This window comes from Neofelis nebulosa, chromosome 1, assembly GCF_028018385.1.
Source record: "Neofelis nebulosa isolate mNeoNeb1 chromosome 1, mNeoNeb1.pri, whole genome shotgun sequence".
Lineage (NCBI taxonomy): Eukaryota > Metazoa > Chordata > Mammalia > Carnivora > Felidae > Neofelis > Neofelis nebulosa.
The window spans coordinates 45,085,687-45,107,613 of NC_080782.1; the positions used below are offsets into that span (position 1 = coordinate 45,085,687).

The 21,927-nt window shown below is 39.8% G+C and overlaps 1 protein-coding gene and 1 long non-coding RNA gene across 3 annotated transcripts in view; one reads left to right on the forward strand and one right to left on the reverse strand.

Annotated features, from left to right (window-relative positions):
- The window catches only part of LOC131506837 (uncharacterized), a 127,814-nt gene extending 113,534 nt beyond the window's left edge, over positions 1-14,280 (forward strand). The window contains exon 5 of the long non-coding RNA XR_009259169.1: positions 14,179-14,280. This is a non-coding gene — a long non-coding RNA (uncharacterized LOC131506837). The remainder of the gene's footprint in view (positions 1-14,178) is intronic.
- On the reverse strand, positions 495-16,257 carry NMUR2 (neuromedin U receptor 2). Of its 2 annotated transcripts, XM_058720845.1 has the most exons (4): positions 15,451-16,257; positions 8,963-9,047; positions 6,413-6,538; positions 495-3,144 (listed from the first exon to the last, which is right to left on the reverse strand). In XM_058720845.1, exons 1-4 carry the CDS (start codon positions 16,165-16,167, stop codon positions 2,873-2,875), a joined length of 1,200 nt encoding a protein of 399 aa, XP_058576828.1. In that variant the 5' UTR covers positions 16,168-16,257; the 3' UTR covers positions 495-2,872. The 2 variants fall into 2 exon arrangements, with proteins under 2 accessions (XP_058576828.1, XP_058576837.1); XM_058720854.1 differs by lacking the exon at positions 6,413-6,538.
- Between the last annotated feature and the right edge of the window lie 5,670 nt (positions 16,258-21,927).

Genomic DNA, 21,927 nt, shown 5'->3' on the forward strand with positions numbered 1-21,927 from the left:
ATATTCCCACTGTGGCCGATTTCAAGCTACCAATCATATAATACCAAGTTCTCAAAATTCCTAAATATATAATAATAAACTTTTGCAAGACAGTCTGAGCCAGTACCAGCCAGTACCACATCACTGAACAGTTAATACTTATAGACACTGGATTCTTATGTTGGAATAGTGATACTTTTAAATTCTCCTGCAATGCCTTCATTCAACTATAACTCATCCACTAAGTGAGACCATTAAGGGTGCCTTAATTCTAATAATTTAAGTCATAGACTACTTTGAGGAGCTAACCAGAGCTATAAACCTTCTCCACAAAAAAAAGTACACACTAAGAATTATGAATACAATTTCAGAGGCTTCTTGGACTTCTGACACTTGTTCATGGGTCTTTATGGGCTAGACAATTTGGCAAGCAACGTTCTGAAGGTCATTACTTTAGTTCACTAAGTTTATGAATTACTAGAGAGCTCAAAAGTCACTGTTGAATTACAAAAGAGTATAATTACCAGCATTTTATTAATCATGTTTGCTGTGTGGCCTCTTTCATTATTTCAAAATGCAGAGATCACGAGGAATTCACAAGGAGATGATGAAGTCAACTATTGAGTAGCATTGAACAATTTGGCTTTAGTTTTTCCCTTTGTTCTACTAACTGTGTGTGAACCATTATATGAGCTAACTCTAAGACTTGCGGCATTTGAATTTTTGTTTTGAAATATAAATTTCCTTTATGTATATGGATGCATGTGTGCATGTATATGTATATGAACAAAATCTCAACACTTCCCCCCACCCCCCCCCCCCATTTAATGCTAGGCTTAATTAAACCTATTGCTCCTGAAAACAAAAAAGAGATCAAAGCTGTAATCAAGCAACAAAATTATTAGCTTCAATTTTAGTGTTGTTTCTTTTTCTATCCATCTACCTACACCAGCAGCATATTTAGTCCTGGTCACTGGGAGTTGATGTTAAAGATGATGACTTTACTAGATCTTCATTTGAGAAGGTCTCTAAAAGATGAGAAGGAAATTCATTTCTCTTCCATTTCTGGAGTTTTGTTCTGCTGAGTCTTTTCAACTTAATCCCCAAATGACCCGAGGATTCTGCTCACCAACATAAACCATCATTGGAGAATTCTGATTCATTAAAGTTGGCTGTTAATTAGCAAAGAGATTTTTAAAAATATATATTGAATCACTTTGAAGATGATTGTTCAGTTAGGAAATAATGATGTCAGAGACCAATAACAGGATGGTTTATCAGTAGGATGTTTCATTCAATTTAGGGAAAATTCAGAGACTAAAAGCTGGAACTTGTATGTTTCAGCGCCAGTAAGAACCTGGGGTTGGGAAGAACCTTCTGGCACTGTGGGCACAGCAAGGCATGCTGTTATAATCACAACTGGTTAAATAGTGAACTGAAAGATATCTGGTCAGAAACAGAATTTTAGTCTTTGGCTCTTAATGTGGTTTCATCTGGAGCTGTTCTTTGGCTCAGCACACTGGAATGTGAGTTCAACTAACTCACCACATATTTACTGAACCTCTACCATTGTGACAGATATACTACCAGGGTCCCAGCAACAGCAAAAATGAACACAAGATACTTCATGCTTTTGAAAAATTTACATTCTGACAAAACAAGGATATACATCCCTGAAATACGAAGCAGAGAGAGGAAAAAGCTTAAGAGAGAGATTGACAAGTCAGATACCACATCTATTTGAATACATCAAGCAGGGTTTCATGGAGGTGACACACTGAGATGGGCATTGAAGGATGGGTAGGACAGCAATAGATGGAAACTAGAGACAAAGAGGGAATTTTATAAGCAAATATGTGCAGCCGGAATAACCAGGGCATATTTTCATAAGAAAAGCAAGTATTGTATTTTGAATAGAATATATATTACATATGATTATATAATAGAAGAGGAGTCTGGAAAGTTGATTTTTCTTATATGTGCAAAGAGTGTTATAGAGGTAATGAAGGATTTAGTAAGTGAAAATCATAGGATTGAGACTAGTAGTTACTATATGATTGTTTTTTTTCCCTATAGTAGACCATACCTCTATGTATGGAGTAAGACTTCAGAAATCCATGTCTAGACAAAACTATGAAAACAACCAAGCCTGTGTTTGGTATAGTTTATGTCTCTTTTGACGCTCCACCATGGCCTTCTCCGTCTTCCCATTCTTTTCTAAGTAGAACTTATATCTGATCTGATTCCTGGTGAGGAATGACTGAGAATGATGTGCAGATTAGGAAAGTGGAAATAAGTAGTTCTAAGGAGCATCCCCATATTATCAGGAGGATTCTTCAAGTAAGAGGCTTCAAAATTCTAATGTATCACATTAAAAAGGCCAAATATGAGGCAGTAGGATAAAAAGTTTGCTGTGGAAGAACACTGGTATGGTTCCCTTGAGTCATATAAAGTAACATACCATCTACATGTCTTCCTTTTATATCTCACAGGGGCCATTGGTTGTGAGAGTTAGAGCCTGACTCAGAGTATGGATGACTCAGGACAAACTGTTTCCAAAAGTGAAAATCACTCAAAGTATAGGTGTCATTCTTTACTGGTCATGATTTTTTTTTCTTTCCATGAACTAGTGAAGGAGCATGAGGCAGTTAGGATGGTGGAAAGGAAACTAAAACTCAGAAGGTTCTGGGTTTTAGATACAGATTTGGTAGCAATTTGTTTAAATACACACACACACACACACACACACACACACACACAATTAGAAGTGGGTATATAAGTTGTAAGACTCATTTTACCTCCCTACTTTCATGTAAGAAGGCATAAATTTTACAGGGTGTCCCTTCCTGTAGTATGGTGGCATAAAGGAATGTCAACTCTTTGAGTGTCCCTTTCATGGTGCCTGTCCACTACAGAGGGCTGTAGGGGGGTGCGAGCTGCTGACGGTTAACTGACAAGAGAACTGGGGACCTGCATCTTCAGTCAGCTCCACAAGGTGGCATTCTGTCAGGAAGATGTTCCGCTGGGCAGGTGGCCCCTGTTGGTGGTGCCGAGAGTGCCCCTGTTTGCAGGGAGAGATCACATTCCAGAATGCTGCCCTGAAGCGGCGCGAGAGTAGGTTATAGATAATGGGGTTGACGGCTGAGCTCAGGTAGAAGAAGACACCTGGAACACAGGAGATTAAAAAAGAGACATGTTGAGGAGTGAGAGGCATGGTAGAATGAAGCATAACTATTTAACAAAGGCCTAGAATACCTGTGATTGCCTCTTTGGAAGTAATAACATATACAAGACTCTAATTGGGAATACAAAATGCTCTGAACAGATCTACCACCTGTGTGTTTAGGAATCAAACACAGAAAGATTAAAGAGTCTTGGAAAAATTTAGGCCGGCATGGGATCTCTCTGAGATGCTTGGCAAATTCCTTTGATCCCCACTTGTTTAATTAAAGAACATGCTCTGATAGCATTAACGAGAGAGATGCTTAAGTATCAGAGGAAAGAGAGATGTTTTTATCTCATTGGAGCTTTGCTTAAATCTATAATTTGAAACTGCAAGTAATGGAGGAATGGTAAATCAGTTAAGTCGTAGTCCCTGCTGAGATATCTTATAATGCTAACTATCTCTTCAAAGAAATATTCCCCAATGCACTTTTCCTACCTAGTCTTTTCCCTTGATGGCTCCTCCCACCTTACTTTGAACTTTATTAATTGTATTTTTCCATTTATTTTTCTCCACCAAATGCCTTGCACACTGACACTTTCCTGTTTGGCGCACATGTTTCTTTTATTTCTATGTCTATTTTATTCCCCAAGACCCAAGATGAGCCTAAGGTTGAGAATCAGAGAACTTTGTTTCGAATCTTACTTAGCCTTGCTCATTCTGTGACTTTAGACGGAAGTGGTACTTCCATTCTTTTCTCTGTAAAATGGGAATAGTAATACCACTCTAACCCACCTCCCTGAATTACTGTGAGGATAAAGTTGAGACGCTATCCACAGAGGGATTGAGAATGGCTAAGAATGTAAAAAAAGTGATAGGTACTGTCATTAACATGTTCGTTGTTGTCCTCATTTTTATAGTTCAGGACACACAGAGTGCCATACACCCTATGCACAGAACTGGGCAGGGAGGAATATAGAAGGAGAATATTGCTATGGGCTGTTAATTCATTCAATAAGTAAATATGATTGAATCCTTATTCTCTGCCAGAAACTTTGAGGCACATTGGTAGGCAGTGGATTTAGACTTTGGTCTCCAAGGACATGGAATAGTATTACAGAGGCAAGACCTATGCCTAACTTCACAGTAAACAAAAGAACTCAACCAAACTATATCTGTTTATATATATATATGATAGATATATATATGAGATATATATGAGATATATATGAGATATATATGAGATATATATGAGATATATATATATATATATATATATATATATATATATATATGACTGACAGTCATCCTATGGAAATTCACATAATGGCATAAACACAAGGACCATGATGGTCATGAAGGATTTAATGGGGTGCTTAAATGTTGCCTACCCTGAAGTGGGCAGAAGATAACTGGGGAAGAGATAAGAGAGTACTTCAGGTAGAAGCTAAATGTGCAGAGGCAGGAATGGTTATATTGTGCAGGAATAATGCAGACACGCACAACCCTCTAATTAACCAGTTTGACAAGTATATGATTTATGAATGGAAATACATAACTTGAGGATCAAAAGGCAAGTTGGGGGCATTTTTTTGTAGCATTTAGAAGGTTTAGGGGTGCCTGGGTGGCGCAGTCGGTTAAGTGTCCGACTTCAGCCAGGTCACGATCTCGCGGTCCGTGAGTTCGAGCCCCGCATCAGGCTCTGGGCTGACGGCTCGGAGCCTGGAGCCTGTTTCCGATTCTGTGTCTCCCTCTCTCTCTGCCCCTCCCCCGTTCATGCTCTGTCTCTCTCTGTCCCAAAAATAAATAAAAAACGTTGAAAAAAAAATTTAAAAAAAAAAAAAGAAGGTTTAGACTTCATCTGGTTGGCAATGTGGAGGAAGAGAGATGATTTTGAACTAGAAAATATTAATATAAATGTTGTAATTTGAAAATCTTAGAATGGTTGTCTTGATGCATCTGGAGATGTAGAGTCAACCAGTTGTCTCATGTGATCTTGTAGTGTTTTCCAATGTATTTAATCACTTTCTTTTTTTGCAGCTTAACCACAAAGATAAGCTAAGAGCTATAAATATTTTTGAGATTTCACCCAGAATTAGTAATTAATTTAACATGGAGGAATATACTAATGTCAAGGTATAAACCATAACACAAGGCTTCCTGAGTACAAAAGAAAGGATGATTGAATATAGATAACATGCATGGCGCTCAATACACCTAGGAACACTGTTGTTTTTGCTTTATGCACACCTGCAACTTAATGTGCACAAGTTGCTTTTATCTGTTTTTTCTGGTGAGGTCTTTGATGATCTAATGTGCCCATAGAAGCAGCCAGTGACTAGCCAAGGTAGAGGGACAATGTGGTCTGCACGTAAGTCTAACAGTCACCTTTGCTGAGAAAGAGGGATACAGGTGACCATTCTCTGCTCCATTTTGGGAGAAAGAATCTTGAACTTGAAGTTGGACAACTTGGGCTGGAACACTGTTTTTACTATTTGCCAACCAAGTGACTTTGGGCAAGTCATTTCTTTCTTGTGGAACTGTTCTTTCAGCTGTAAAAGGTGATGATAATATCTACTTACTAAGCTTTTGTGATGACTATATATAGCATTGTGCAGCTTAAAAGGCTCTTTAATAGCTATTATTTCATTTACTTCTTACCAACAGCCCATGGTTTGTATAGGGCAGGCATTATTGCCATTTTCCAGTTGAGGAAACTATGGCATGAAGGAATCCACATTCTTAAGATCACACAGGATATTAATAATGGAAATGAGATGGAAATCCACGTCCTCTGACTTAATGATCTTTCCATTGCTATTTCCACCCTATTCCATGGTATCCTTAACAAGCAACATTAAAGTAGCCTAAAAACAGATCCTGATGCCTCATGAATGCCCTTTGGTTAGTTTTCATGAGGATTTAATACTTGCTGAAGACAATATGAGATTTTAGGGACATCGATATTTAATAAAAACCAATTCAGTTATGTGGTCTTTGGATGCAAAACAAAGGAATCTCTTCTTAGACCATTTTCCTGCTGTAATCACCAGGCATAGAGTTGAGGTCTTCAATAAAGTAGGCTCTACAATAGTGATTTGGTATATTTCTTTTGGATAAGTAACATGCCTAATCAATACATGAATAAAAAATCAAATGTGTTCTTTATTGTATGGTGGGCTCCGCATAATAATTAGTATATATAAATAGAACCTAAGTGAGAATAAAAAGTATATACTTGTGATATAACCAAACCAGCCAAAATTTTACCTGACACCACATGGATGAGATTGAACACAGCAGCCAGGGATTCAGTCCACTCCTCCACAAAGCTGAAGAAGAGCCGATCAATGTGGAATGGGGCCCAACAGATAGCAAACACTAAGACCAAGACAACTGGAAAAGGACGATGAATGAAAGAGCAAAGGACAGTCAAGGCAAGGATAGGTATATAATGTCCACTCTGAATCCAGCCATTCCTTCTAGCATTTCCCCTCCACCATCTTTTTAATCATTGTAATGGACCATCTAGATCCTAAAGAACCTCTACATAGAACATTTACACATGAGAGTGAATTGTATAGGATTTAGGGTCAGTTTCCATATGATTGTATAAGATTTCTTGTACAATATGAGTTTACTTTAGAACGCTTAAAATAGTACTGACTTTGTTCAAAGCTGAAAACATTCTATTGTGGAAAATATGTTGCAAGAAGGTTGTTGGTACCACATAAATGGGTTATATGAATAAAATGATTGGGTTCAAGCAATTGGTGTTCTTTTAAGTCCCAGATTAATAACAAACTATTGATACAGTATATAGTATAAATGTTGTATGAATTTATCTTTTTACTCTAGAAATAATTAGAAACTTATGCGAATTCAGTCATTCTGTAAGGGGTGGGAGGGACGTAAAGAAAGAAAAATCGTGAGTGTTATATTGCTTTACAAGCATCTTTTGATTGAGGTGGAGATGTGTCTATTATAACTTTTCTATGGTACAGATTGCCTCACAATTTTTTTTGTTTTTACTTTTTGTTTTTATAAAATTACAGACTCACAGATATACACTATTGCCCAGGGTTTTTTTTGTTTTTGTTTTTGTTTTTTTAATTTTCAGCTCCTAAAACAGAGATTAGTGCTACCATATTTTCTCTTTGGGGCATTTAATCTTCACCAATATAAATATGTATGTTTTCTTGTTTTCTCTTCTGAAGTTGTAAAATACTTTTATTTCCCAAGACATGATGCTTGAGATTTCCCTCAGGAAAGTCTTGTAGGGACTAGCGGGGAGATAGGAATATAGATGAAACAAGATTAGTTGTGAGTCGGTAATATTTAAAGCTGGGTGATGGGTACACGGGTGATCATTTTACAATTCTCTGAATCTGTGAGTGCATTTGAAGTTTCCATGGTAAACGGTGTGGTATGCCTGTGTGGTGTAGTTTCAAGAATATCTGAATGTTTCTTTTGAGTTTACCAACCCCCCCCCCCCCCGCGTCACCCTTCTACCAGAAAAAGTCCCTAATCTGCTCACTACTGCCTACAAATCCCTTTAGTTAAAAATTTAATTACTGTTAACATGGAACACTCCAACCCCAAAGGCAAATACTTTACTGTATATTTTATCACAGTGACTTTAATGTGCATACACTTCAAATCTTTTTGCGAGAGCAGATTATGATCAAGGAGGAAGGGGAGAGAGAGATTATGAAGACATGAGATTTCTTAATAGGGAAAGTCAGGTGCCAACAGGGGCTAAGTGATTTCTAAGATGATGACTACTAGAATTGAAAAGACAGGCTTTAGTGACTTCACAGGATTTTTGCTCATAAACACCACATAGTTTGAGTAAGTGTTTTATATACCTATTAGCCTGAAGGATTTGTTTCTTTCAAATCTTTGGTTTTGTCTTGGGAATTTTATTATAAATCTCCTTTCCTCCTTTCTCATCAATATTTCTCATACGCTAGTGCAGGACTATATATATATATCTTAATATTTATTTATTTTTGAGAGTGTGGGAGGGGCAGAGAATAAGGGAGACAGATAATCCCAAGCAAGCTCCAGCCGTCAGTACAGAGCCTGAGCCCAACGACAGATCTCACGAATCCTGAGATCATGACCTGAGCAGAAACCAATAGTCGATGCTTAACTGACTGAACTGAGCCACCCAGGCACCCCAGGACCACATATTTTTATAGCACTCTTTTGGGAGAGTGTAGAGCAGTGCCCGGATTTTTAAAAACACCTTATCTATACAAAAGAGTGTATTGTTTTATATAAAATCATATGATGTTATAGGTGGTATGACTGCTTACAGTTACTCTTGGCCACATGTTCTTAATCTGGAATTAAAAGATCCTAGGGAGTCCAAGGATGGGTGTCAACAGGTTCGTGATCCCCTGGAAAGGATTATACAATGTTTGTGTATGTGTATTTGTACATTTTCTGAGGGGAGAGTTCACAGCTTTCATTGTATTTGAAAAAATTAAAAAAGCAACTCATAACACAAAATAGGTTAAAAATAACCTGGTCAGTTTAGAGAGGAAAAGAAATGCTCAAAATCTCAGAGAGTGAGATTTGCCAAATACCTCAGAGAGTATTACAATGACACAATTCAGTGCATTGTTTGAGGGTTAAAAAGTGAAATAGAAACAAAACAGAAAGGTCCTAGGAGGCTGAGAAAGCCAAGGAAGACCAGACCTCAACATCTTGTTTCAGAATTTTGATTCTGACCCCAGCAACGCTTTCTCAGTACCAAATGCAACTCCTTTGCTTTCACAAACAAACAAACCCCAAACAAAATGAAGGACTCACATAGCATCTTGGTGACTGATTTTCTGGCAGGTCTTTGAATATTTGCAGTCATTTCATCTGCCCCAAGCAGTTGGTCCTTCTTTAACTGCAAGGGAAGTGGAAAAGTTGCTAAGGGAGGTAAACATTTTTTTCCTCCTGTTAAGATCTGAGAAATGTAGCTCTAACACTCATTTTGCAGACAAAAAACTGGGACACAAAGAAATGTAAGAATTTGTCAAATGTTTAACAATAAGCTGGAGGTGGAGTTGGATCCAAGTCACCTAAATCAACAGGATCGAGGGTTGTGGCCACATTGCAATGCAACCATTTATCATACGCTATTCTGTAAAACCCTGGTTATATAGTATGTTAACGGGTATTCTATAAAAAATGTGAAATTCTAAAGTAAAAAAAAAAGTTAGGTAGGCAATTCATTCATTCATTCATTCAATAATAATCAGATATCTTTTAGAATGGAATCCCTCTGCTATCGGGTAGGTAGGCAGTAGAAAACAAAAACAGATATTGTTTCTGCTTCATAAATTTTATAGTCTTTATTGTGAGTCTTCTCAGTGTCTTTAAGGTGCTGATGGACATTATGAACATATTCCTGGGGGTTCATGTATCACCCTTCCCTCATCCCCACCTTCCACACCCCACATCTCCAACCCCAACCTCAAAGGAGATAGTGCTTCTTTGACTAAACAATTTCCCCCCACCCAACCCTTTTCAGTGGAATACTTACTATATCTTAAGAAGCGCAATCTGACAAATTCTATGTTAGTAATGTTACTGATAAGACTGCACATGTTTCTGAATTTAGATGTGGAATATACTCATCCTGTTGCAAGAGGTGGTGATCCTTGAAGTCTCTAAAAATGTCAAATATTAACACCCTTGTACATGCAATTTTTCCCACCCTGTTCAAGTCCCATCTACTTCTACAAGACTCTGGTGGCCCTGCAGCCCATTATCCTCTCCTTCCTCTCAACTCCCTTAGCACTGAAGATCTGCATCGTTTACCTAGTTGTGGAATTTTCTTCTTTTCAACTTACATATTTTTAGCTTGTGGGGTTATACAACTATAAAGAAACCATAAAGAAAGCTTTAAGGACTCATGACAAACTACTATCAAGTATCTACAAGATAGTACAGTATGTGTTTGTGCTTGATTCTCTAGCACTTATTCTCTTCTTTTCCTACCAATGGTACCATGATTTTCCTTTAGGAAATTAACGCTTTCTCCATTCCTAGGCATTCATTAATTTGGATGGCAATGATCCCATCTCCAGCTCCAGGTTCAGACCCTAAATAATTTAGCTCCTTTCCATCAGTCACAGTGATTAGATGATTGGAATCAATGGGGTTTCAGATTCTTGCTTGTACTTCTAGGAATTGAAGCTTTATTTCTCTCTTATTGGGACCCCTTCTTGTTCTCTGCATGGAATTCTGGACTATAACAGCTATTTTTTTTTTTCCACCACAAGGAAAGTGCTGGGAGCCACGAATGACCTGTTGTGTGTATTTTGAGGTTGAAATCAACATTATGGACAGAAGAGCAAAGAAATAGAAATAAAGCTAGGTCTTTGAGAATATTGTGTGTTTTACAGAATTAAGCTTCATCAGAAGCCAGCTCCACCTCTTAATTTTTCAGGTCTATACTACCCTTCATATTTTGCCAGATTGAGTTGGGGTTCCCTCATTAGCAACGTAGAAAGTTCTGACACACTTATCAGGGCCATCAGGTGGAAGGAACATTCAACTTATTCTATATAGTCTTGGGTAGATTAGGATCAGATTGTTGAATTATAAGAAAATGTATTCCAGTTCAAGATAAAAAAGAGTTTGGTGTGGGTATGTGCAACAGTAGAACAGACTGCTCTAAGAATCAGTGACCTTCCTGAGCTGGATGGCATTTTTATAGAACGCTTTAGAGAAGGTATTTAAAATTAAATAAGAGTTGGGGGCACCTGGGTGGCTCAGTCAGTTAAGCGTCCGACTTTGGCTCAGGTCATGATCTTGCCATCTGTGAGTTCAAGCCCTGAATTGCACTCTGTGATGATAGCTAAGAGCCTGGAGCCTGCTTTGGATTCTATGTCTCCCTCTCTCTGCCCCTGCCCCACTTGCACCCTCTCTCTCTCAAAAAATAAATACACATTAAAAAAATAATTTTAAATTAAATAAGACTTGGAAGAGAGGGCCATTAAAAGTTGCCTACAGAGTTAAACAAAGGAGTATCCTGTCTCTCTGACAAACATGTTAGCTCCTAGAAGTCAGGTAGCTCTCAGGACCACACCAGCCCTGAAGCATCACTTGGATAATTAACAAACCTGACCAATTGGTCTCTGAATATACTGGTGCTCTCTACGTACACCCGTGTCTTTACAAAGTAAGGGACTAAGGAGGCTGTGAGATTTAACCCTTCCAAGGTCATCTAGAACTTGGAAACAAGAAAGAAAAATATTGTGCAGTTATTAGGAATAGACAGGAGGAAACCGACAATAATGTTATTAATGTAATAGTAAAACAAAATAATGCAGGTGTAGTGCTCATCTCAGTTCCTGGCACATGCTATTCAATAAGTTATATATTGTCATTCTGGTTATTGTCCTCAGTTTACTCAAAAGACATAATAAAAACTGAATTTTGGTGAAACAGGGTTATTTATTCATATCTGTGGGCTCACTCATGTGGATTACTGAGTCCCTTCCAGAAATTCTCCCTCTCATGGTAACTGTCACCCACAAGCAGTACTTGTGTTGAGACAAAGAAGCAAACAGATGCACTGAGACAAAAACCTTATTGTTTAAGAGCAATAAATCAAACTGCACATCTTACTGACTCATCAATTAAATCTGCTAAAGGTTCTAATTATTTCCTACTATTTTAATCTTATTTTTAAAGTTTATTTATTTTTGAGAGAAAGAGTGAGAGCTCAAGGGCAGGGGAGGGGCAGAGAGAGAGGGAGAGAGATAGAGTCCCAAGTAGGCTCTGCACTGTCAGCACGGAGCCTGATGTGGGGCTTGAACCCACGAACCATGAGATCATGACCTGAACCAAAAGCAAGAGTCGGACGTCTAACCGACTGAGTCACCCAGGCACCCCCCATACCATTTTTTAAATTTTGTCATTATTACAAGAGAGTCATTCCATAATTTGATTTCAGTCCATAATTAAGAACAAAGAACAACTATTGAGATCTATTAGTCCCTTCTTTGGGTGGGTTTAAAAGTTCTCATTGGTAATTTCTCTACTTAAAGTAATAGTTTCCTTAAATCAAACATAAAGCAAACAGTTCATACAGTTCTTTTATGAACAGGCTTCCTGTACAGTGTAGTTTGCAACGAAAAGAAAATTATATTAATAATTTCTTACTTTTCAGCTTCCATAGGTTTTAGAGATACAACTAACCAACTAGGGGGAAGAGTGAAAACTGAATATTTATGCATCTTATACATTGTTACAGTAGAATTTGAAGGAGGCGGTATAGTAGAATATAATGCACACAATTTGTCTGGCCAATATTAACTACTGCTTTATGTTTGAATTATTTTATTTCCCTTCAGATGTTTAGCAAAGTAGCTATTCACCCCTTAAGTATTCTCTCCACCCCTGCACTTCTAAAAGTCAAGATACAAAAAGAGGAGTGAAAAATTGTGGTTACTCTACAGGAAGTTCAGAGGCCTTCCTCTCCACTCACTTTAGCTGTGTGAAATAAAAGGCGAAGGGGAGGGCCATGTGGGGGATTCACGTTGATATATTATGCCAATCCAGTTGTTTCTATGATTACAATCATTCCACCACATTTATATAGTTTGTGGAGACTAAGCTCCAGAATACCAAGATATACTCCTAGCTTTTGTGTAAATATTTCCACAATCTGAACAAGATCTGTTTATTAAAAAAAAATAGTGCAACTCTGTTTGGCATGGCTGGATTCTGCTACAATTCATAATATATCCTCTTCAATTCAAGTGTTAATGTTGCCTGGAGGAGTATAAGTACCAGGTGAGAGACCCAAAGAGCTTCCCTCCCAGATGGGAAGAAACTTGCCTTGGGGTTGTCTACTTTCCATCTCTAACAGGTTTGAGCCTTGGAGAGCAGCTCACTGGGTACTTGTATCCTGGAACGATGCAGCAGCACACATATGGCTCCCCTCTTTCTTCCTTGGTCCTGGGATTCCATCAAAGGGAAATCACCAGGAACCATGACCACGTACACAGGGACCAGGTACAGCTAGAGTCAGGGAGAGCTTTCCTGAGGAAGTGTGGGTGAAGTAGGATTTAAAATATGAGTTAGAATTAGCAAAGCAAAAGGGATTGTGATCGTCAACAGTAGCCACATTTTGGGCAATGATGCAGCAAAGTGTACAGCCTGTGCAAAGGCCCCGAATGCCATAGTCTAGGGTCTATTTCTCCTAACTCCGTCTATAGATCTTTAATTCCTCTACAAGTGATATTCTAAGTCGAGAGTTTTTCCCTGGTGTCCTCTGGGTAACAGCTCATCCTTCCTGAGAATAGGAATGCTCGAAGTTTCACTATACACACAAAGCAAACTGGATAGTTTCTAAGCTGTCATCTGAACTGTCACTTAGCTCCTGATACAAGGTAGCCTTAAGTTCATTACAGCAAAACAAAATGAAACACAAAGTAATTGGCTGGGGTGAGGGATATGTGTTTCCTACTCAAAGTTAAATACTTCTCCCAAATTAACCCAAGATAAATGATTGGTGTTGGATGAGATGGTATTGATTAGTTTGGGGTAGAGATTTCTCACAGGGCTCATGATATGTGGAATCATGCAGAAATCCTTTTCCCCCAGTGATACACACACATTCCCCCAGTGATACACACACATTCTAAAGCTAGTCTAGGGTGACATGTATCTCTGGGAATAGAGGAGCCATCCCTCTAAGAGGAGAATGACAAAACTCCCTGCCTGATTAAATTTACTCCTGTGTCTGGACATCTGTGGTACTTAGAATTTGTTCTTCTTAGTTGGATTCTGCCACTCATCTTAGGCACAGCATGTATTTAAAAGGACCACTTGTGGGGCAGTCATTTCTGATATTCACCTTTCTCAAAGATGCACTGAGATGGGAGTACCTTGACTGTCACAGAATACATGGTGGCAGAGCCATCTTGAAACATATGATGTGAATGTGATGTTTTGTTTTCCCTTCATTATTAATTCTCGTTGTTCCTGCTCATGGATTTTTCTTTCTCATTTTTTTTTAGGTTATTACAGACTGCCAGAGCTATTGGGAGCCTTAGATATGATCTAATGTGACCTTTTCATTTTATAAATGTGAAAACTAACTCCAGGAGAGACTTGTGTGGCTTGGCTAAAAGCATATTTTATGTGAGCTTCAGATCTGGGAATCTAAGTAGTCCTAAGACTGTTTACAAAACACAAACTGCCTCCTTAAATGGGCATAAAACCGTCACAGTTAGATTTCATCTCTATGAATTTGGATGCAGAATGTACCAGGAGAGGAATTATATAGACTCACTACTACCCTCACCAAAAGTAGTTTCTCTCAGCTAATTTAGATTAGAAAAAAAAACCCAACTCATGAGTATCATATCACCATGAGTATAGGAAAGGAACCTTCTCTAATTATAAGATATGTTGGAAACAAAGTGATAGTGTTTTATTAATTCTGGCTATCACTTATCCCCACTTTCTTCTACTCTATCTTATGTGCTCTGTTCACTTCTTTGTCCCTCAGTTTCCATCTGATCAAGAGAAATCCAAGTTGGTCCCACTCAAGCCATATATATATATATATATATATATATATATATATATATATACACACACACACACATATACATATATATGTATATATATATATACATATATATGTATATATATATACATACATATATATATATACATATATATGTATATATATATATATATATTTTTTTTTTTTTTTTTTTTGCATTTTAACCTGATATTTCAACCAAAGGGTCAAAGCAACCATAAGGAACAGTCTCACTTTAAAACTATATATCTGTCTTGGAGTAGAAGATAGAGATAGTTTATGTTATACACAGACCAAATTGGTACAGAGGAAAATTTCAATGCAGGCGGTAGATGGGGACAGGAGACAACAGGATGTGGAACAGTTTCTCCTGTGGTAGCCACTTTGTGCTGTTTAAAATGAGGCTCCCCCTCAGGCCTACTGAATCAGGATTTCCCAGGGGGAAGGGCCTGCACTTCGATACCCATAGTAAAATTTCTAGGAACTCCTAGATTTGAAAGCCACAGGCATAGAGGGAAGAATAATGATAGATGAGTTGAAGGAAATGGTTTATAGTTGTGGTTAGTATTTGCCTGATTTGGGGTCGGTCCTTTAACTTCTGTTTGCCCTCTGAGCTCATTCTGTTTTCCTCTCTGCTTCCTTCCAATTCTGGATTTCTCCAAGTCTAAGTTCTTTTCTCTGAACTTTGAGTCAATGAGAGAAGAGATACCACCCTAAGCCAGCGAGCTCGGATACTCACTTTGAGCCCCATGAGGTAGTAGAGGACACTGATGACAGTCATGGGGAGGATGTAGAAGAGGAAAGAGGTAACCTGGATGACGAAATTGTAGATCCATATGGGCTTGATGACCGCACAGGTGGCGGAGCCCGGGACCAAGGACCCATTGGGGAAGTAGTGGAGCTTGATGCCGTGAACGCTGGTGTTGGGCAGAGAGGAGAGGGCAGAGAAGCCCCAGACGAGGCCAAGGATCCTGAGAGCCCGCCGCCGGGTGCTCCTCAGTTTGGCCCGGAACGGGTAGAGGACGGCCACGTAGCGTTCCACGCTGACCGTGGTGACGCTGAGGACGGAGGCAAAGCACACCGTCTCAAAGAGGGCCGTCTTGAAGTAGCAGCCCACCAGCCCAAACAGGAAGGGGTAGTTGCGCCACATCTCGTAGACTTCCAGGGGCATCCCAAGGAGCAGGACCAGGAGGTCGGAGACGGCCAAGCTGAACAGGTAGTAGTTGGTGGGCGTCTTCATGGCCTGGTGCCGAAGAATCACCAGGCACACCAGGAAATTGCCAATGAGTCCCACGACGAAAATCAGCGCATACACTGCAGTCACTGGGAAGAAGAAGTGGCTGCGTGGAGGCCCGTAGAGGAAGGCCAGGTAGTCCTCGGTGCTGTTCAGGTATTTCTGGGATGGATCTGCCAGTTCCTGCTGGTGGATCCAGGAAACGTTCTTGTGTTTTTCCATTACTGGTTTTAAACTGCAAGACCTGAGCCTCCTCTGATAGAGGCTTCTGTCCCAGGCTGAGCCAGAAAAGAAAGAGAAAGCAGGCAGGAAAGCACACTGCGGGGGGTGGGGGTGGGGGGTGGGGGGGGTGGGGGGGGCGGGAAAGAGGCTGGGGAAGCGTGAGTAGTTCAGAAACGCTGGGCTGCTCAGACCCGGATCCCTTTGGAAGAGATAGAGGCCCCGCCCCTGCACGGGCTGTGGGCCAATGAGTGTGTGTCAGACGCTCAGCCAGAGGACCCCTGGGTTGGAGGGCTGGCTTTGAAGCAGGAGCTGGAGAGGAGCGGGAGACATTTCTCTGGATTGGAAGGAGCTGGGAAAACAGCTAACACAGAGGGTGACACTCTCACTTAAATAAGCCGTGGGTACGTTGAGCGTGCGTTTTGCAGAGCTGTGGGCGTCTGGATGGAAATACAAAATAAAGTTGCAGGGTCATGGATAGGAGAGTACAAATTTCCATTGATCCTTGTCACCTGCACAGCGTGACAAAAATGGAAGATCAATAGATTTCTCAGGTTATCTTGTTCCGTTGGAAATCCAGGGCTCTCTGGGGAAAACATGATCAATGTGCCTTTCTGGTTTGTTTGCATCCACAATAGAATCCAAAGCCTGGAAAAACCCTTGTGCGACATCTAGCTCTGCCGGCTGTCTCTCACTTCGGTCTCTTTTGGCAGTGGCTTGCTGTACTAAAAGGCAGTGGGGTTTAAAATCAGGCACACCCGTAGAAATCATGTAAAGGCATTGGGATTGTTGCTCAGACTCTCCCAGCCTCATTTCCTTATCTGTAAATTGAAGATTTATTCACTCTATTTTATTCAACCAATACTTCTTGAGGGTTCACTGTGTTACCAGGCAATGTTCTAGGCTCTGTGGAAACATCAGCAGACAAGCAAAACAAAGATCTTTGTCATGTGGAACTTTTCTTACTGTAGGGAATTCTGAAAATATGCAAGCAAACAAATAATAATACAATTTCAGATAATAACTTGTGAGGGGAAAGAAGGATATAGGACCATATACGCATAAGGCTGGGGGTATTCTTTTATTAAGGATGGTCAAAGAAAAATTACATCGGGAAATGTCATTTGGGCTGAGGTCTGAATGATGAGAAGTCAGTCATAAAAGAGCAAAGGGTGAGGCGCCTGGTTGGCTCAGTCGGTTGAGTATCCGACTTCAGCTCAGGTCATGATCTCACAGCTGGTGAGTTTGAGCCCCATGTCGGGCTCTGTGCTGACAGCTCAGAGCCTGGAGCCTGCTTTGGATTCTGTGTCTCCCTCTCTCTCTCTGTCCCAACCCACTCGCATTCTGTCTCTGTCTCTCTCAAAAATAAATAAACATTAAAAAAATTTTTTAAAGAGCAAAGGGAAGTGCATTCCCAGCAAAAGTAATAGCGAGCACAAAAGTCCTGAGGCAATAATGAGCTTGATGTGTTTCAGAAACATCAAGAAGACAAATGCAGGTGGGACTTAATGAGTGGACAGGAGAGTATGAGTGATTAGCTTGAAGTGACTGGTGGGGACCAGATCATGTAAATTTTTCTAGGATTTGATATAGCGTTTGGGTCTGATTCAGACTGCAGAGAGAAATCTTTGGAAAGTTTTGAGCAGGAGAATTAAGAAGGGTGAAGTATTAATAGGATGTAGGCAGGAGGCTGGTGCAGTATTCTAAGTAAGAAATAGTAATGGCTGGGATTACTATGGCAGCAGTAGTAGATTTGAGAGATATCTGAATTCAGAAATATTTTTGCAAGGGATGGTACCTTATGTGGTTGTTGAGAAGATCAAACGAGAGTACTTATCTTAAAGCTTCTTATCCTTAAGAGATGCTCACCAAATGTTAATTATTTTTTCCCTTTTATTTGTTAAGTTGAATGATAAAACTGAGACGAAAGAGGTCAAGTGGCTTGTCCAAGAATAATATGTTGGTCACGATGGGGCAGTTTATGCTGCTGTAAGGAATGATATCTCAGTGGTTTAAAACAGTAACAATTTGTTTCTCACTACAAATTTGTCATTGGTCCCTAGGAGGACCTGTCCCATGCTGTACTCACTCTGGGACCCAGGCTGATGGGATGATCACTATCTGGGACTTTGCTGATCATTGCAATAGAAAATGAGCTCTGGAAGGTCTCAGGTAATCATGAGCTCTAGTCCAGAAGTAAGTAATACATGCCACCTTTGCTCGTAGCTCACAGCTCTTTGGCCAAGACTAATCATGCGCATCCACTCAAACACAATAGGGGCAGGAAGTGCTCTCCTACCATGTGCACAGAAGATGGAGAACCGGGAAAATTTGTGGAACAGCCTTAACAGTGACTTAAATAGCAAGTCATGGCAGAGCCAGAACTTGAGCCCTCTCGTTCATGATGAGCTTTGTCGTTAAGATCATCATTAAGAAACTTTAATATATATTTCTGATAGAGTTTAAGTATTGGGATGCAGTATCTCATTGAGGTGCAGGGTCATTAAAATTATAAGGGTGAACAGGGGCGTGTGGGTGGCTCAGTCGGTTGAGCGGCTGACTTTGGCTCAGGTCACGATCTCCCGGTTTGTGAGTTTGAGCCCTGCATTGGGCTCTGTGCTGACAGCTCAGAGCCTGGAACCTGCTTCAGATTCTGTGTCTCCCTCTTTCTCTGCCCCTCCCACACTCAAGCTCTGTCTCTGTCTCTCTCTCTCAATAATATAATAAACAAATATTTCAAAAAAATTTAAAAAAAAATTATAAGGATGACCAGTAGCAGATGTGAACTCTAGGCTGGGGAAGATACACACTACACAGGAAAACAAATTAAAGATTCAAAGGCATATCTCTGTTGTGAAAGGTAGATTTAATCAAACAGAATGATGTCTAATAAGGGATGCGGTAACAGGCTTGATGCAGGGAGATGATATAGAAGTGATAAAGGCATAGACTCTAGTGTAGGCTTGGGGTTCAAATCCTAGGCATTCCTCTTACTAGCTGTGTGACCATAAGGAACTTCTTTAACCTCTGTGAGTCTCAATTATCCCATCAGCAAAATGAGTAAAATAACAGTACTGCCTTTTAGGATTGCTGGTAGAGTGAAATAGTTCCTGATGAAATGCTCAATACATATTATTTAAAATAGTACAGTATTTTAAATAAGTATGTAATAAGACATGTGATAAGAATTTAATAATAAAAATGTATTTATTTGGGGGAGGTCAAAAAGACTGTTGCAAGACTTAAAGACTGGGAGATGTGGTTGGGAGTGTTACTGTGAAAAGGACTCCTCAGTTTTAATGAACTATCAGTACAGGAGAGCAAGTCGAAGTGGCCGCTAAGAAAGTATATGCACATCAATTCCCCAGCTCACCTGAGTCTGGATCTGCACCTTCTAGCCATGTGAAGATGGTGAGATTGATGAGGGGCACAGTATCCTGAAGGCAATGTTTGACGCAGGTTGGGAATGTTTTGCCTGAAGAAGACGGAAGTGGGATATCGGGGTCACCTCCAAATATTTGACAACATATTCGGATGACACTTAAGGAAAGAGGGGAAGCTCATGTATAGAAAACCCAAGGTAGCCACAACTGGGGGTCAATTCCACTGGAATTTCCTGATAAGTAAATAGAAAACCTCTCAAAATTGTTCACCTCAATGAAAAGGAGCTTAAGTTTTTATCCACCAATTTCTGTCCCCCATTGTTTGAAGGCAGTACGTCCCTACATCTCTGAGGGGATGCTCATGGGTTGAACAAGCTTCCGTGTTGTCAGAGAAGGTTATGGGATAGAAATACAGCATGAACTTATGGCACACTTCTATCAGCAGAGGTAAGTCTGAGCATGGACAGGGCTACTTTTTGTAGCTGTGGCTTGCATCAGGTGGGCCAGGGGGATGTGGCATGAAGGTACCGGTAGCATCTACTAAAATCTATAAAATTAAAGGAAAATACTAGCTGATGTTTGTTAAACAATTATTCTTCCCAGGCACTACTTGAAGCATCTTACATGTATTAACATGCGTAATCTTTACAATAGTCCTGTGAGACAGGCTCTCTTTTCATCTTTGCATTACAGGTGAGGAAAAGGCCTTGTTTTGTTTGGTGTGCACTTTGGCGGATTTATAAAAGAGAAAGGAGAAGAGATCCTTGATTTAGACAAATTTTCACAGATACCTCTCTGGATTCACAATTTCCCAGAAAGTCAGTGGGGATTTCTGTGACAGGAGATGTCACGTATCTGGGAAGCGGATCATGGCAGCTGCTGATTTCTTTGGAAGCTCTTTGATAGAAATAAAATCAGTTTCCACTCTAGTCTCAATGACTGATATTGATTGGAAACAGAATGGCTATGGGTGCTTAAACCACCAACAGATGGAGACTTTAGTGATTACACATGTATGAAGGTAGATACCTGAGCGGCCTCCAGAATAGAGTTTTCTCTGCAGATCAGAATGTGACTCCATGAAAGTCAGCACGTGACAATATGGTATGTTTTAAAAGGAGATAAAAGTCCCCTTTGGCTGAAAGTCCTGCCCCAATAATGTTGAAAATCTTATTCCTTTAAGCTTCACACCTCTCAAAGGGAAAAATATCATTATCAACAGCAGCAGCAGCAATGGCAATGCCAACCTCCATGATTGAGTGCTGTGTGCCAGGAGCTATGTAAGTGCTTGTCGGTTGCAAACTGGTTCCCATACATGGAGAGCAAGGAGAGACTGAAGAACAAGACAGATCACTCTAGATTGGTAGGTGTAGGTTTAACAAGCAAGGGAACGTATGTACAAGGCTTGTCCTGGGTGGCCATTAAACAAGCAGATTTCTGCACCTGCCTGCTAGAATCTTAAAAGAGAGGCCTTAACTGGTTTCAGTCACATGTACCGTCTGGATGGTCTCAGCAACACCTTACTATCTCAAGGCTGTGTTCTTGGAATAGCTCTCAGGCAGGTTCTGTGGACAGAACATACATTTCAAGGACAGGAGAGGGTATGAGGAGTCCAGCTTATGGGTCGACTGGTGGTCACATCCTCTTGATGACCTCCTCCAACAGTATTTTACTTGAATTCTTTAATACAATCCTTGAAAAAAAACCCATTGAGGAGATAGTTTTATGATTCACATTTTACAGATGAGAAAATCTAGGATTTGTAAAGATTAGATGCCTCACAAATTCACATGGTTAATTATTATCAGCTACAGAATCCAAACAGGATCTGAATCCAAGCAGACTTGACCCTTTGCTATTTGAATGCGAGGCCTTCGCCACGAATCATGACTCAGGATTACCATGTAACAAATTCTATTTTATTCTCATATGAATTACTGAGTCTTGCATTTCAGGGATCGCTACCTTTAAGCAGTGTTCCTCTGGATACAACATATTCATCCAAAGGTCAGTTCAGAGCTGACATGCATGCACTCAGTTCTGGGCATCTTATTTTAAGGGACTTCTTATTTAAGTTAAAAAATAAAATTTTATGCACCCAAGTTAATAGAACCTGTCAAAATGCTTTTACACTGAAACACATCCATATTGTTCTTGTATAAATTAGCCAACAGAATAAAGTAAGTGGCAATTTGCCACATTAGTGCTATTTATATAAAAGGTCCTTGTAGATGACACCATTCAGTGTGCCAGCTGCTGTAGAAGGTATTTTGACTAAAACTAGTCAGCGTTTTTTTGTGGGCCAGTTGGAGAGACAGACTAATTAATAATATAAATAATATAAAATTATAGCAGGGTTACACAAAAGAGGTACTTTATT